At 55.7% G+C, this 16,405-nt stretch overlaps 3 protein-coding genes across 6 annotated transcripts in view; 2 read left to right on the top strand and 1 right to left on the bottom strand.

Annotated features, from left to right (window-relative positions):
- The window catches only part of MTCH2 (mitochondrial carrier 2), a 51,397-nt gene extending 49,840 nt beyond the window's left edge, over positions 1 to 1,557 (top strand). The window contains exon 13 of the mRNA XM_030828879.1: positions 1,206 to 1,557. Within this exon, the coding sequence (XP_030684739.1) occupies positions 1,206 to 1,232 (27 nt within the window). The 3' untranslated portion in view covers positions 1,233 to 1,557. The remainder of the gene's footprint in view (positions 1 to 1,205) is intronic.
- A 2,716-nt stretch (positions 1,558 to 4,273) lies between these two features.
- On the top strand, positions 4,274 to 11,420 carry C1QTNF4 (C1q and TNF related 4). Of its 2 annotated transcripts, XM_030829665.1 has the most exons (3): positions 4,274 to 5,429; positions 6,060 to 6,460; positions 10,285 to 11,420. In XM_030829665.1, exon 3 carries the CDS (start codon positions 10,290 to 10,292, stop codon positions 11,262 to 11,264), a length of 975 nt encoding a protein of 324 aa, XP_030685525.1. In that variant the 5' UTR covers positions 4,274 to 5,429; positions 6,060 to 6,460; positions 10,285 to 10,289; the 3' UTR covers positions 11,265 to 11,420. The 2 variants fall into 2 exon arrangements, with proteins under 2 accessions (XP_030685525.1, XP_003279026.1); XM_003278978.2 differs by having other exon boundaries at positions 4,274 to 6,460.
- A 422-nt stretch (positions 11,421 to 11,842) lies between these two features.
- FAM180B (family with sequence similarity 180 member B) lies at positions 11,843 to 14,982 on the bottom strand. Of its 3 annotated transcripts, XM_003278941.4 has the most exons (3): positions 14,182 to 14,982; positions 13,257 to 13,327; positions 11,843 to 13,037 (listed from the first exon to the last, which is right to left on the bottom strand). In XM_003278941.4, the coding sequence occupies exons 1-3, from the start codon at positions 14,387 to 14,389 to the stop codon at positions 12,642 to 12,644; spliced, it is 675 nt and encodes a 224-aa protein (XP_003278989.3). In that variant the 5' UTR covers positions 14,390 to 14,982; the 3' UTR covers positions 11,843 to 12,641. The 3 variants fall into 3 exon arrangements, with proteins under 3 accessions (XP_003278989.3, XP_030685121.1, XP_030685123.1); XM_030829261.1 differs by having other exon boundaries at positions 11,843 to 13,327; XM_030829263.1 differs by lacking the exon at positions 13,257 to 13,327 and having other exon boundaries at positions 14,182 to 14,384.
- Positions 14,983 to 16,405: the final 1,423 nt, after the last annotated feature.

The following is a 16,405-nucleotide window of genomic DNA, read 5'->3' as shown; positions in this document are numbered from 1 at the left end:
GTATTTTTTAGTAGAGATGGGGTTTCACCATGTTGGTCAAGCTGGTCTCGAACTCCTGACCTTAGGTGATCCGCCCGCCTTGGCCTCCCAAAGTGCTGGGATTACAGGCGTGGGCCACCACGCCTGGCCACTTTTTGTATTTTTTTTTAGAGACGGGGTTTCGCCATGTTGGCCAGGCTGGTCTCAAACTCTTGGCCTCGAGTGATCTAACTGCCTTGGCCTCCCAAAGTGCTGGGATCAAAGGCATGAGCCACTGTGCTCAGCCCCTCCACAATTTCATTTTGCACTGGACTTTGCAAATGATGTAGCTGGTCCTGACTAGGACTGTTGGCCACAATATTTACATGTGGCCTTTCCATGTGACCTAGGCTTCCTCACAGCCTGATGGCTGGGCTCCAGGGATGAGGGTTTCAAAAGAGAGATCCAGGCAGCAGCGGCGTCACCTTTCAATGACCTAACGTAACTCCTCCTTTTCATGAGGACTGGCAAGGTCACATTGTAAGAAGAGCGAGTGGGATGGGAGATGACACTGTCGCATTTGAAAATGCAATTCGCCACATCAGGTCATGAGCAGGTCACCTCCTGGTCCATCTGCAGAAGGGGCCCAGGGGATTCAGTTCTGCCTTCTAGGAAGGCCAGTGTTGGGATCTTAGAGCCCTGCTGGGAAAAAGGCCAGGGGAGAGTTGGGAACTTGGTCTTCACAAGCACTCCCAGCTTCCCCTCTCCGGGGTCATTTACCAAGTGCTCAGAGGAATTGGAACCAAGGGCAATGGGGCCAGGAGCGTGACCAGGAACCCTAAAGTCTGCTCCCCTGGAGGGCTGAAATCTCCGAGAAAGGCAGGGACTCAGTGCCCAGACGTATGTTTCTCCTGCTGGCATCTCTGCTTGGCTAACATTCCTCCTCTTTCATTTCTCCCTGGGGCATGTTGTTGTCTTTCTCATTAATTTCCCCTCAACTCCCAGCAAGGTCCCTAGACTGTGAGCTTTGCTAATTCCCTGTAATCCACTGGCAAAGCAGGAAGCTAATTAAATTGTGAGCTGTGTGCTCACTGTAGTCTCTGAATCTCCCTTTTCAGTCCCTCTCCCATCTGTCTCTTCCTTTCTCACTGCCCCTGGATAGTTTACTTTCATCTGGACACTTTCAGTATTTTCTCACCCATCTGCCTTCCTCTCCCCTCTTCTTTCTCCTGCTTTTCAATCTGCAGAGTAATCTTCTTAAAATACAGCTTTGAGCACACCTTCTTCTCCTCTACTGTAAGGTAAAAGCTCCTTAGCTCGGCAGTTAAGCCCCACACTCCTTACCTGCCATAACTTCCCATCACAAACCCTTCTCCACAACCAAGCCTGGTACATTTCCTTCCCTAGCTCCACCTACGCCACCTCCTCACCTTGGTTCACATCCTTATCTTTGACTGGATCCCACCCCCTCACTCCTCCATCTCCACTTCCATCTCACCCTGTCAAAATCCTCACCATTCTTTAGAAAGAGCCTCTTCAGGCTGGGCGCGGTGGCTCACGCCTGTAATCCCAACACTTTGGGAGGCCGAGGTGGGCGGATCACGAGGTCAGGAGATCGAGACCATCCTGGCCAACATGGTGAAACCGTCTCTACTAAAAATACAAAAAAACTAGCTGGGTATGGTAGTGCACACCTGTAGCCCCAGCTACTCAGGAGGCTGAGGCAGGAGAATTGCTTGAACCCAGGAGGCAGAGATTACAGTGAGCTGAGATCATACCACGCACTCCAGCCTGGGCGACAGAGCAAGACTCTGTCTTAAAAAAAAATAAAATAAAAAGGCTGAGAGAGAATCAGAGAAAGGGAGGCTGCAGAGTACACTGGTTAAGGACTGGGTTTGGGAGCCAGATAGCTCTGGGTTTAAATCCTACTCCTGCCTTAAATTTTCTGATCCAGAAGGGACGCATGGCCCTAAGAAGGGTTGCGGCCGCCCTAGGTTGGCTTCCAGCCTTCCCCAGCTCCCCTGTGTGGCTTATCCCACCCTTACCATGCCTCTTGTCCTCCCCATAGTCCTGTGGCCCTAGCTTTTCAAGCTGGTGAAGGAGAGAGTTGTGATCCCAAGAAGCAGGGTGAGCGAGCGGGGAAATGAGACAAAGAGAGGAAACAGAATAAAGCGCACAGATAGGCCAGGCGCGGTGGCTCACGCCTGTAATCCCAGCACTTTGGGAGGCCGAGATGGGCGGATCACGAGGTCAGGAGATCGAGACCATCCTGGCTAACACAGTGAAACCCCATCTCTACTAAAAATACAAAAAAAAAAAAAAATTAGCCGGGCATGGTGGCGGGCGCCTGTAGTTCCAGCTACTCGGGAGGCTGAGGCAGGAGAATGGCGTGAACCCGGGAGGCAGAGCTTGCGGTGAGCTGAGAACGCGCCACTGCACTCCAGCCTGGGCGATTGAGAGAGACTCCGTCTCAAAAAAAAAAAAAAAAAAACAGCACACAGATACCAGTGGGTTTTCACCATGGAGAACTTAATTCTGCTGGACTCTGAGTCTGAAACATGACCTGGATTTGGGAACTGGAATGCTCCCACGGAGGGACCAGAAAGCTGGGGTATTTACCCCTAACTCTGGACCACTGGCTGATGGTTGCTCTGGGGGTATTAACTCTATAGCCCTTTGGGCCTGCCCCACACTCACTCCCACAGCTGAAAATGCCCTCAGGAGGGACACAGGAAGCAGGGGCCTGGTCAGGAACTGTCTGTGGGTGCCTTCCTGGTAGGCCTGGAGGTGTGGGTGGGACACTGACAGCATCTACTACACTCAGTGAAAGGAACCTGCTATTAAAATTATTGTTGTTGGCTGGGCACTGTGGCTCACGCCTGTAATCCCAGCATTTTGGAAGGCCAAGGCAGGTGGATTACTTGAGGTCAGGAATTCAAGACCAGCCTGGCCAAACCCACCTCTACTAAAGATACAAAAATTAGCCTGGGGTGGTGGCATATGCCTGTAATCCCAGCTACTCAGGAGGCTGAGGCAAGAGAATCGCTTGAACCCAGGAGGCAGAGGTTGCAGTGAGCCGAGATCGCACCATTGCATTCCAGCTTGGGTGACAAGAGCGAAACTCCGTTTCAAAAAATAAAAATAAATAAAAATTATTGTTGTTTATTAGCTGCCATGTGGCGGCAGGCTGACGGGGGTGGATCACTTAAGCCCAGGCTGCGATGAGCCAAGATCGTGCCACTGCACTCCAGCCTGGGTGACAGAGTAAGAACCTATCTCAGCCGGGCGCAGTGGCTCACTCCTGAAATCCCAGCATTTTGGGAGGCCAAGACAGGCGGATCACCTGAGGTCATGAGTTTGAGAACAGCCTGACCAACATGGTGAAACCCGGTCTCTACTAAAAATACAAAATATTAGCCGGGCATGGTGGTGTGCCCCTGTAATCCCAGCTACTCAGGAGGCTGAGGCAGGAGAATCACTTGAACCCGGGAGGGGGAGGTTGCAGTCAGCCAAGATTGCTCCATTGCACTCCAGCCTGGGCAAGAAGAGCGAAACTCCATCTCAAGAAAAAAAAAAAAAAAGAACCCATCTCAATTTATATATTTTTTAATGTTAAATTTTTTAACTTTATTTTTTTTTTTTTAAAGTGATGGGGACAGCTGGGCGCGGTGGCTCACGCCTGCAATCCCAGCACTTTGGGAGGCCAAGGCGGGCGGATCACAAGGTCAGGAGTTCCAAGACCAGCCTGACCAACATGGTGAAACCCCACCTCTACTAAAAATACAAAATATTAGCCGGGCATGGTGGCGCACCCCTGTAATCCCAGGTACTCAGGAGGCTGAGGCAGGAGAATCGCTTGAACCTGGGAGGCAGAGGTTGCAGTGTGCCAAGATCGCAGCATTGCACTCCAGCCTGGGCAACAGAGCGAGAGTCCGTCTCAAAAAAAAAACCAAAAAAAAAAAAAAAAAAGAGAAAGAGATGGGGTCTCACTCTGTTGCCCAGGCTGGTCTCAAACTTCTGAGCTCAAGCGATCTTCCCACCTTGGCCTCCCAAAGTGCTAATATTACAGGCGTAAGCCACCATGCCCAGCCATACCTGTCTCAATTAAAAAATAAATAAAATAATTGTTGTTTAAAACCAGCCTGGGCAACAGAGTGAGACCTTGTCTCTACAAAAAATTTAAAAAAAATTAGCCAGACATGGTGACCAGCTACCTGGGAGGCTGAGGTGGGAGAATCACTTGAGCCTGCGAGGTCAAAGCTGCAGTGTGCCAAGATCATACCATTGCACTCCAGCCCAGGTGACACAGCAAGACCCTCTCTCAAAAATAAAATTGTGCCTGCAAAACGAGAGAGGAGGGAGCAGGAAGTATAACCAGCCTAGGGCTTTTCTCTGGATCCTGCTGCCACCTCTTCTTAACTCCCATTCTGGAGCCCACCCATCTGCCTTACACCCACCAGCTCATGGCATCATCTTTCTCTATATCCCTTTCCCAGTGGCTTCCTCCCTATCCCAGTCCCCTGATGCAAATCCTGATGTCATCTGCCCCAGCCACCCATCTCTACCTCAACCCTCACTTCTCTGGTGAGAACTCTTGTGGATCCAGGGAGTGTCAAATCCCAGCCTGAACCAAACCTCAACTGAGATTATATTATCCTATAATATACCTTCTCCCCTCCCCTCCCCTCCCACCATTGGAATCACACCCTCAGGAGAGTAGCTCCACTCTTCTCATCCAGAAGGGGCCCAGGGCCCTAAGAAGGGCCATAGATTGCCATAGGTTGGCTTTTGGCCTCCCCCAGCTCTCCTTCGAAATCCCCCAGCTCTCCTTCGACATCCCTGTGTGGCTCATCCCCCTCTTACCCTGCCTCTTGTCCTCCCCACAGTCCTGTGGCCCAAGCTTTTCACCTGTGGCTGTTGGTGAAAGAGACAGTTGTGATCTGACAAGGGCTAGACAGGTGCTTCACCCTCTGTCACCAAATACCCTCATTGTCCAGCCCGAAACACCTCCATTAATTCCTTTCTATTCCAGCACATAATCGTTAATTCATTCCATCATTCACCTAACACCCTTGAAGCAGAGCCAATTACCTCTACCAACATCTTCCTAGAGACAAATAGATTAACTGGGGTTGGGTAAACTTTGAGAGCTCCAAAAGGAAAGCTCCAGAGGACGGGGGGTCCGCAGGGGTCCAGGCCTCTCAGGGACCACAGAGCAGACCTGCAGCAGAGGCAGAATTAGAGCCCATGGCTCCGCAGTCAACCAGGGCCAGGCAGAGGGCACCAGCTCTTGGCTGCTGAGAGTAGAGCTCTTCAAAAGTCATCCACTCAGTCAACATCTACTGAGTGCCAGGCAGTGTCGTCACCTCTACAGCCATCAGGGGAGAGAACAGCAGCCTAGAGAAAGGGAGTCTGAGCCCCCCATCCCACGGGCTCGAAGCCCAGAGTGGAGGCCCGCACTAGTGCCTCTGGTGAGTATTACCATGGGAAGACCGCTGTTCCCAGCCCGGGTGCCCTGCTGGACTCTTGCTAGCCTGGCCCCAGCGAGGCAGGGCATCAGTTTCCCTCTCCAGAGGCCTTTCTTGCCCACCTACTGCCCTTCTCAACCCTGTCCCTTCTTGCAGGAGCAACCTTCCCAGCAGAAAATTCCATTCTGCCCCAAGGACTCTCCTCCTTACTGCCCCTCACCCCAGGGGACGCAGGCTGCCCCTCTGATGCCTGCAGACTCCCTTCTCCCTCTTTCCTAACCGACGGTGGGCATTTTCCAATTTGGAGGTGAGGGAGAAAAACTAGGTTATTTTCAGCTCTTCCTTTATTGGCAACATTGACCCATTTATCCTTCTCTTCCTTCAGACCCCTCCCCCAAAGCCACTTAGCTTGGACATCTGTCCCAGCCAAAATCTCACCTTCCACTGTCCTTGCAGCCCAAAGGCTAGTCCAGCCTCTGAGTCCAGCTCTAGCCCTCTCTCCCCACACTAGGAAGGAAGCTGGACTGTAGAGCGCTCTGGGCCACCCCGCGTTAGCCGCTGCCTCTGGCCTCAGTTTCCCCTTCTGTGCCTCAGTTTCCCCAACTGCTCAGATTAATGATGCCTGCTCCCTAGACCCAGAGGACGAAGCTCTAAGGAGGTCACAGATCAGGAAGGGTCCAGTGCTCGGCGCAGGCTCCGTGCGGAGCCCCTAGGCCCCGCAGCTCGCCCCTCCCTCTCCCCCTACTCCCCTCCTCTCCCCCTCCCGCCTCTCCCCGCCTCTCCGCTCTCGCTCAGCTCCCTCTCTGGCTGACCTTCCCTTTCCCTCACGCCTCCCCACGCCGGGCCCCGGGCCCCAGCACCCTGTCCGCCGCCGCCTTAGAGCCGGGAGAAGCAGCCGGAGCCCCCGCCGCCCCCTCCGCAGCGCGGGCGGTCAGTGCGCAGCCCGGCGCCCGCAGCCCGCAGCCCGGAGCCCGCAGCCCGGAGCCAGATCGCGGGCTCGGACCGAACCCGACCCGACCGCCGCCCCCAGCCAGGTGAGGGCAGCTCAGGGGAGGCAGGGAGCCGAGGTTCCTCCTTTACTGGAAGCGGGGGCTGGGGAGGCGCGGGGAAATTGGGTCCTTTTTCCTTGAAAGGAGGACCTGGGAGCCTTTTCGTGAAACAGGCACAAGGGCTTTCATTCCGAAGGGATGGATGGATGGAGGGAAGGTCTCGGGGGAGAGGGATTGGGGTACCCCTTTCTGGTTTTTGTTTTTTAAAAATAAGGATTAATTGGCTTCTGTTAAAGTGGGACTTCTTGGAAGGATGACGGGCTTTCAAGGTAGGTTGGGGAGGGGGCTGTGGCAGGGCTTGAGGGAAGGGTTAACTGGTGAGTGGCAGGGCAAGGGGGAGCTCTGCGATCCCCTCAGCCTGACATCGCTGCACCTCCCGCCTTGGCTCCGGGGTTCTGGGTCTGTCCAGCTCTGTGTCCCAGTTTTTCTCTTTGAACATGACTATTTTGAGCCCCACCTGGACAGAGCCAGGAACAGCCATTTCCTTCCCTGGTGCTATGACACCCACCTGACACACCCTTCCACACCTCTGACCTGCTCAGGGAAGGGGGTTCAGGGAAGGACGAGGATCCAGGGATCTGGGAATTGGGCAGTGTGGGTGAAACGGAGGCTGGGTACTGGGCGCACAGGAAGACCCTTGGCACTGGTGGGGTGCACCAACCTTGGTCGGGAGGTTGCTGGGCAACTGCTTCTGGGGCAGGACCCACTAGGAAAGCGGCGGTGTGGAAAAGCTGAGGTGTTTCCCATGTTCCCAGAAGACAAAACACTAGAGAATGTGTTTGTTTGCTTTTGTTTGGTTTTGCTTTCTGTCTTCCTCACCCTGGATCCCACGACTCATTCCCCTGATCTCCTCTCCTAGTTTTGCAAAAATGTAAACTGAGGCAGAGAGCAAATTGGCTGGACATACCTGTGTCTAGGAGGGAAGAGTGACAGGAAGGCATACGGAATTTGAGTCAAAAAACCTCAGTGCTCCATGGGTGACCTTGGGCCAAAATGCTTTCCCTTGTTGGGCCTCAGCTTTCTCATCTATAAAATGGGAGAGGGCCCACCTGTCTTGCAGGTTTGCCAAGACCACGCGTCTAAAAGAACTTTGTAAAAGGGAATGCACTGGACACTTGTGAGGTGCCATCTTCACCACTGTGGATGGCCCCTTCCCTCCTCCCTGTCCTAACCAAGGTATCACTAATCCATAGGACACCTTTGTGAGAATTACAAAAAGCACCTCCTCTGGAAGGAGACAGCATTCAGTTGGGCTAGCAACTTGGGGTCTTTATTACGAGAATGAGAAGGTAGCATACTTTATCCCAGGTGGTGCTCTAACATGTGGAGTGTGAGCTAGATTCTAGCTAGGACGTTCTGCACATCTACACCTGACGACCCTTCTCAGCAGGGCCCTGCTGTCTCTAAGAGACACAGAGCTACACATACAGGGCACTTTCTAAAGCAGCCCACATCCCAGGCTGTCTCCAGCTCATTTCTTTCCTGTTTTGTTTCCACATCAGGGCCTTTGGGTATTCAAGCCCCAAAGCACATGCACTACTAGGAAGCAGGATGGAATCCCTACATCAGAGAGTGACTCCTTTGAGTTAAGCAGTGCCTTCATCAAGCTCTCAGGGGTAGGAGTGACTGAGTCCCTAAACCCTTAACGTCAAGAACTGGACCAGATCACTTTTGTCAGGGCAACCGACAGAAGCATCTGCACACCTCAGCACTGCCGTTGACAAACCATGTTCACACCTATCTCAGCGCACCCCCACAGCAAGCCTGTGTGTGAGGTCTCTTCCCCATTTACATGGAGGAAGTCATGCCCAGAGAAGTTAGGGAACCTGCCCAAGGTTTCACAGTGTGAGTGGTAGAGACAGGACCTGAACGCAGATCTGGCTATCTGTCCTCTCCAATCCATCACTCCCAAGGAACAAAGCTGCTGACTTCACAGCCTTGCCAAAGCCCTGTGGGAATTGTTGCTCTCCCCGTCCATCCCCAGTAGCCCCTGGCTCGCCACTCCTTCTTCTGAGCAACCAGCCTCCAAGCAAAGAGAAAGGAGTCACCTTCTCTTTTACTCTGATTTCAAGGGGGAGGAAGCTACCTCTAAACCCAACTGTTCTCGCCTCCTCTGTGCAGGAAGGGCCCCCCGTGAGGCCAGGAAAGGAGTCAGGGAGCAGCGATTTCCTTTCCTGCTCAGATGGGGCTTAAACAGTTAACGGTCATGCAGAGTGTTGACACAGAGAGCCAGTGCCTGAGTGAGTGGCAGACCAAGGACCATAAAATAACCACAGGAAAATGCAGCCAACTGGAGCTGAGGGAAACTCAGAGACCCCCCTGAATCCCCCGGGTTACCAGGTCCCCTGGGTGTCAAATGGGAGGTGTAGGGGCAAGCCCAGCAGACAGGGCTGTAGGCCTCTTTAGAGTGTTTCTGCTAGTCTGTGTGCAAGCTTTCACTTAAGAAAGGGGTTTCGGCCGGGCGCGGTGGCTCACGCCTGTAATCCCAACACTTTGGGAGGCCGAGGCAGGCGGATCACAAGGTCAAGAGATGGAGACCATCTTGGCCAACATGGTGAAACTCTGTCTCTACTAAAAATACAAAAATTAGCTGGGTGTGGTGGTGCACGCCTGTAGTCCCAGCTACTTGGGAGGCTGAGGCAGGAGAATCGCTTGAACCTGGGAGGTGGAGGTTGCAGTGAGCCAAGATCGAGCCACTGCACTCCAGCCTGGCGACAGAGCCAGACTCCGTCTCAAAAAAAAAAAAAAAAAAAAAGGGGCGGGGTGGGGGGGGGCGTTTCAAGGCCAGGCGCGATGGCTCACGCCTGTAATCCCAGCACTTTGGAGGCTGAGGCAGGTGGATCACTTGAGGTCAGTTCAAGACCAGCCTGGTCAACATGGTGAAACCCCGTCTCTACTAAAGATACAAAAAATTAGCTGGGCGTTATGGTGCGTACCTGTAATCTCAGCTACTCAGGAGGCTAAGGCAGGAGAATCGCTTGAACCCGGGAGGCGGAGGTTGCAGTGAGCTGAGATCGCGCCATTGCACTCCAGCCTTGGTGACAGGGCGAGACTCTGTCTCAGAAAAAAAAAAATAGAAAGAGGTTTCATTGTGTGGGTATACACACACACACACACACACACACACACACACACACAGAGGTTTGGAGACTTCTAGCTTAATACAGTAGTTCTCAGCATGTGGTCCTTGGATCAGCAGCATCAGCATCACCCAGAAACGTATTACAAATGCAAATTCTCGGCCGGTGTGGTGGCTCATGCCTGTAATCAGAGCACTTTGGGAGGCCGAGGCGGGTGGATTCCCTGAGCTCAGGAGTGCGAGACCAGCCCGGGCAACAAGGTGAAACCCCGTTCTCTACTCAAAATACAAAAGAAATTAGTCGGGCGCGCCTGTAGTCCCAGCTATTGGGGAGGCTGAGTCAGGAGAACTGCTTGAACCCGGGAGGTGGAGGTTGCAGTGAAACGAGATCGTGCCACTGCACTCCAGCCTGGTTCACAGAGCGAGACTCCATCTCAAAACAAACAAACAAAACAAAGAAATGCAAATTATCTAGGCCCATCACAGACCTACTGAATGAACTCTGGGGATGGGGCCCAACTATGTATGTTTGAACACGCCCTCCAAGTGACAGTGAGGCTCGCTAGAGTTTGAGAAGCCCTGAGCTAGTCCAAGGATGTAGGAAAATTGAAACCTACTTGTGGGTCAAGGGCAGGGCTAGGAAGAGAACCCTCGTCTCCCGGGGGAGAGCCGGGCGTTTGGAAGCCGCCCCTGCCAACACTCCACTCCCACCCCTCCGTCTCCCTCCCAGGCGCCATGCTGCCGCTTCTGCTGGGCCTGCTGGGCCCAGCGGCCTGCTGGGCCCTGGGCCCGGCCCTCGGCCCCGGCTCCTCTGAGCTGCGCTCGGCCTTCTCGGCGGCACGCACCACCCCCCTGGAGGGCACGTCGGAGATGGCGGTGACCTTCGACAAGGTGTACGTGAACATCGGGGGCGACTTCGATGCGGCCACGGGTCAGTTCCGCTGCCGCGTGCCCGGCGCCTACTTCTTCTCCTTCACGGCTGGCAAGGCCCCGCACAAGAGCCTGTCGGTGATGCTGGTGCGAAACCGCGACGAGGTGCAGGCGCTGGCCTTCGACGAGCAGCGGCGGCCAGGAGCGCGGCGCGCAGCCAGCCAGAGCGCCATGCTGCAGCTCGACTACGGCGACACGGTGTGGCTGCGGCTGCACGGCGCCCCGCAGTACGCGCTAGGCGCTCCCGGCGCCACCTTCAGCGGCTACCTGGTCTACGCCGACGCCGACGCCGACGCGCCTGCGCCCCCCGAGCCCCGCTCGGCCTTCTCCGCGGCGCGCACGCGCAGCCTGGTGGGTTCGGACGCCGGCCCCGGGCCGCGGCACCGACCGCTCGCCTTCGACACCGAGTTCGTCAACATTGGCGGCGACTTCGACGCGGCGGCCGGCGTGTTCCGCTGCCGTCTGCCCGGCGCCTACTTCTTCTCCTTCACGCTGGGCAAGCTGCCGCGGAAGACTCTGTCGGTGAAGCTGATGAAGAACCGCGACGAGGTGCAGGCCATGATTTACGACGACGGCGCGTCGCGGCGCCGCGAGATGCAGAGCCAGAGCGTGATGCTGGCCCTGCGGCGCGGCGACGCCGTCTGGCTGCTCAGCCACGACCACGACGGCTACGGCGCCTACAGCAACCACGGCAAGTACATCACCTTCTCCGGCTTCCTGGTGTACCCCGACCTGGCCCCCGCCGCCCCGCCGGGCCTCGAGGCCTCGGAGCTACTGTGAGCCCCGGGCCAGAGAAGAGCCCGGGAGGGCCGGGAGCGTGCATGCCAGGCCGGGCCCGAGCCCCGAACGTCCCGCGCGAGCGCCACGGCCTCCGGGCGCGCCTGGACTCTGCCAATAAAGCGAAAAGCGGGCCCGCGCAGCGCCCGGCAGCCCAGGCCCCTGCGCTGTCTTGACTGCGACGCATTCGCCGGCGGCAGGCGGGAAGGCGCTGACTACTGCGGGCCCGCAGGCCCGGGGAAGGGGTTGGAGGTTGGAGAGCAGGGTCCCCTTAGACCCTGGGAGGGTGAGGAGGTGGGAATTTGATGGAACCACATTCGCCTAGTCCGTTGGGGGCCTCCCTTTCATATCCCTACCTCGTCTAGCCCTCTGTCTGACTCATCATTGACCTACGACCTCAGCCTTAGCCCCCGGCTGATGCCTTTCGGTGACAAGGAACAGCACCCCATTACCCCACTGGGGGCATGGGATTCAAGGAAACAGTACATTCCTCCTTCCAGCAGGGCGTGGGAATGAGATGAGGAGTTGAGACCTGGTTGCCCTGACTCTTGCCTTCCCGGGATGGGGAAGAGTGATTTGCCCAGAGCAGGGGTTAGACGCTTATTCCGACACAGAATGACACAGGCTCCAGGAGGCCGAAACAGAACATTTTATGAGAAGAGCAACACAGAATCAGGGCCGCACCTGCTCCAGCCCACCTCCGCTTGTCTCTCCTTGGTCTCCCAGCCTTACTCCCCCTCTGAGGTGCTCACCCGACACTTGTTGAGATACTGCCTCCCTACCCCAAAAGAGAGAATGTCCCTCCCTCCGCCTGCTTCCCTCCACGCCTCCAACAGACAGAACTCAGAAAGTCGGTTCTCCCAACCCAGATGGGAACTTGGAGGCTCAGGGACCCCAGATCCTTGGTTGTGCCTAAAAGGGGGTGCTCAGCACCTAGAGGATTCCAGTGAATTCCACAGGACCTGTCACAGACTGCCAGGGTAGGAGTTGGGAGGTCTGACCAGGCCTTACTTGGGGCAGCTTCCCTTCAGCATCTCTTGAACACACTTCTCAACCCTGACCCCTGATCTCAACACACACACACACACACACACGCGCACACACACTGCCTGCAAGTCGTGCCCTTAGCTCTGTGCCCACTCCTCGAGCACTCCTTTCGACCCAAAGCCTGGGTTCTTAGCCTCTCAAGATCCAGGAAACAAGATTGGGTCGGGGTAAGCAGAGAGGGGGTGTCCAGGGTGCAAGCCAAGCCCAGAGATCTGAACACAGTGGAAAGAATCAGATGCCAGACAGAAGCCCCTGCCCAAGATGGGTCTGCCTGGGTGGGTTGAGGAGGAGATGGGAGGGGGTAATGGCAGGTGAAAGAACAAAAGGGGAGGGTCAGGGGAAGGGGTCAAGGATGGAGGCCCAGGACCCCAGGGAAGGGGGCTGGTCCCGGGGGCAGAAACCCTTGCACAGGTCCCAGAGTGCTTCCTGTGCCAGGAGAGCGAAGACCTGGGCCCAGCGGCCCCGTTCCTCAGCCTCACTAGCTGCGTGGAGCCGGTAGACGCAGGACAGGCCTGTGAGGAGCAGATGTTCAAAGTCCCAAGTGCTAAGAGGCGGCCCCTTCCGCAGGTCCTGGAGCTGCTGCAGCCGCTGCTCAGCGCCCTTCAAGTCACTGGGCACGTGGTGCTGCAGGAGGAGCCTGAGTCGGCGGCCTGGGTGTGTGGACGCTAGTTCCTCATCCTGGATGTGCAGCTGCCCCATGACATCCAGCTCCAGCCCAGCCCAGAGCAGCTGCAAGGGGAGCCATGTAAGGGGTGGGCCGTGGCCTGGGGAGCAGGGCAGGGAGCAAGAGTGGGCTGGGGGAAGGGGCAGAAGCAGGCAGCAGGACCCATGCTGGCTTGCCCCCCCCCCAACCCTAGCAGGTCCACCCTGAGACATCCCCCTTCCCAACCCTGAGCTTAGGGACCTCTGGACATGCCCACCCCCATGTCCCAGGCTGGGAGGAAAGACCTCAAACATCACTTCCGGGGCCTCTGGCTCCTGTAGGCCACCTCCCACGCTGGTGCTGTCCATGGGCTGCCCTGGGGCAGCAGAGAGGAGTCAGGCCCCTGCCATGCTACACCATGAACACCCCAGCCTCCCAGAAGTGCCCCTCTGCTGCCTGGTAGAGGTCCCGAGTGCTTCATCATTCTGCAAAAGGGCAGGAATGCCATCCCGTGCCCCCCTTTCCCCTCCCTCTCATGCACACACATGCACATTGACATTCACCCTCCCAGGCATAGGTCTTGTGATCTCAAAAGCATCATTCCAAGCCCAGTTACCATGCTGGCAAATGCCCAGGACACCTCCTTTAAATTGCACAATGCTCTTGGTAAAGAGCTCCAGGCCAACGGGTCACAAGACCCTTCCCCACCCTCCTCCCCTCCCTATAATCATCTGAGGATAGAGTCACCTAAAACAGTGCCAGTGACTCTCCCAAGGACAAAGACCTCTGGAAAGCGCCTACTCTCCCTGCTCCTCCTCAGCAGTAAGGGAGGGAGGAGGAGGACAGGGCAGGGGAGGATGTGAGGCAGGGAGGACAGGGCAGGGGAGGATGTCTGTGGCAGCTCCGTCCGGCCCACACCTTGGGTGTTGCCTCACCCTTGCAATGTTTGTTCCAAGCCCAGGCAGGTCAAGAGACCCTGCTTTGGGCATCAGTGGGAATGAGCCCAGGGCCAGCATTAAGAGCACCTAGGGCTATCTCCCTAGGTGTCACCTGTACCTTTCCAGTTCTGGGGGTGGAGCCCCACACTGTCACCCACCACAGCACACATCAGCCTGGTACCCACCATGCCCACACTTCTATGCCCGACTAGCCTCAAATAGAGCCAACTGTTAACTGCTGTCAGCCAGCAGCCTTCCTTGGCTCCTCTCCACCCACCCTGAAGCCTGGTACCTGCATGGTGCTGGGTTGTAGTCACACCAGAGAGGAGACAAAAGGCTACCACCAGGCAAGCCAGGAACTGCAGGGTCGCAGCCATGCTCAACCACGTCCTCTGAGTCTCACGATGTTCAGCAGTTCTCTGCTCCCTCATCTGCCTGCCACACACCTCAGCTCCAACTTTCCACTGCGGGCTGCTCCAGAGCTCTGTAATGCGTGTCATTCTTCAATGCTGAACAGGGAGGGGCTGGCTGTGGCCTCGGTCACCTCCCAGGGGCTCTTTCCATCCTTTAGAAATGGGGAATCTTTGGTTGTTGGCAGGAGCCTGGCTCCCTGCTTGTCAGGTCCTCAGCCTGTTCCTGCCCAGCTGGGCGGTATGCTTAGTTAATAGGAAAAAGGTGTTTGGTAGCAAATAGCTCTAGCTTGGCCCTCCCAAAGGGCAGGAAAGAGCTCAGGCAGTAAGACCATCCTACTGTCTGCACCCTCAAAATATCCTGCAACTGAGGCCAGCCCCGACACCCAGTCTGGCCCAGCCCAGCCTCCAAGGAGCCCCTCAGCTGCCAAAAGCATCAGCTGCAAAGTCTTCCAACTGCATGGTGGGCTGGTTGGGCGGCCCTACACACAGGCAGAGCCAAGCACTCCCCTCTCAGGCACTCTGCCACAGGCTGAACAGACAGACCAGCTGGGCTAGGGAGTACTGTCCCCTGGCAGACAGACAAATCTGCAGCTCCTGAGTGGTTTTTGCCCCAGCCCTGGGACCTCGTTTCCTAGCAGCATTCTTAATTCAGGGCGGGCACGGTGGCTCATGCCTGTAATCTCAGCACTTTAGGAGGGCAAGACAGGAGGATGGCTTGAGCCCAGGAGTTCAAGACCAGCCTGGGCAACATGGTGAGCCCTCATCTCTACAAATAAATTAGCTGGGTGTGGTGGTACACACCTGTGGTCCTAGCTACTCAGGAGGCTGAGGTTGGAGGATCACCTGAGCCCAGGCAGTCTAGACTGCAGTGAACCATGATCACACTGCTGTGTACTCACTCTAGCCTAGGTGACAGAGCAACACCCTGTCTCAAAAAACCCCCACCAGCCCAGCACGGTGGCTCACGCCTGTCATCCCAGCACTTTGGGAGGCCGAAGCAGGCGGATCACCTGAGGTCGGGAGTTGGAGACCAGCCTGACCAACATGGAGAAACCCCATCTCTACTAAAAATACAAAATTGGCCGGGCATGGTGGCGCATGCCTGTAATCCCAGCTACTCGGGAGGAGAATTGCTTGAACCCGGGAGGTGGAGGTCGCAGTGAGCCAAGATCATGCCATTGCACTCCAGCCTGCACGACAATAGCAAAACTCCATCTCAAAAAAAAAAAACCTCACCATTCTCAGCTCAGGCCAGAAACCAGGGAGATTCCTATAGCCCAAGAGTGATGGGCTACCATGCCACACCCATCCTGAACCCTGTGGACTGTGAGAACTTTGAATTACAGCTCCAGAATCCCTCTCAGAAATACATCCATGCCTGCAGGCCACTAGGTCTGCAACTACACTCTTTAGTCCCATCAAAATAGACCCCTGGCTGAGTGTGGTGGCTCACGCCTATAATCCCAGCACTTTGGGAGGCCAGTGTGGGTAGATCATTTGAGGCCGGGAGTTCAAGACCAGCCTGGGCAACATGGTGACACCCCATCTCTACAAAAACTATAAAAACTAGCTGGGCGTGGTGGCACGCATCTGTAATCCCAGCTTCTTGGGAGGCTGAGGTGGGAGAACCGCTTGGGCCCGGGAGGCAGAGGTTGCAGCAAGCTGCGACAGCACCACTGTACTCCAGCCCGGGTGACAGAGTGAGACTCCATCTCAAAAACACATAAAAGAGCTGGTCACGGTGGCTCACACCTGTAATCCCAGCACTTTGGGAGGCCAAAGCAGACAGATCACCTGAGGTCAGGAGTTCAAGAACAGCCTGACCAATATGGAGAAACCCCGTCTTTACTAAAAATACAAAATTAGCAAGGTGTGGTGGCACACGCCTGTAATCCCAGCTACTCGGGAGGCTGAGGCAAGAGAATTACTTGAACCCAGGAGGCGGAGGTTGTGGTGAGCCGAGATCGCGCCATTGTACTCCAGCCTGGGCAACAAAAGCGAAACACTGTCTCAAAAAAAAAAAAAAAAAAAAAAAAAAAACCAAAAAACCCATCAAAGACTCCCTGGTTTAGTAGTGTCTCTCTAAGAGAGCAGGGAAGGGAA

This window comes from Nomascus leucogenys, chromosome 15 (assembly GCF_006542625.1).
Source record: "Nomascus leucogenys isolate Asia chromosome 15, Asia_NLE_v1, whole genome shotgun sequence".
Taxonomy (NCBI): Eukaryota; Metazoa; Chordata; class Mammalia; order Primates; family Hylobatidae; genus Nomascus; species Nomascus leucogenys.
Note: the sequence above shows the minus strand (reverse complement) of the source record. Positions and strands in the feature narration are given on the sequence as shown.

Bases quoted from the DNA above. Each gene is read 5' to 3' on its own strand.
- C1QTNF4 (XM_030829665.1), top strand. From the start codon at position 10,290: ATGCTGCCGCTTCTGCTGGGCCTGCTGGGCCCAGCGGCCTGCTGGGCC.
- FAM180B (XM_030829261.1), bottom strand. From the start codon at position 14,389: ATGACACGCATTACAGAGCTCTGGAGCAGCCCGCAGTGGAAAGTTGGA. The intron at 13,328-14,181 runs GTACCAGGCTTC...CTGCTGCCCCAG, and splicing joins TACAACCCAGCACCATGCAG to GGCAGCCCATGGACAGCACC.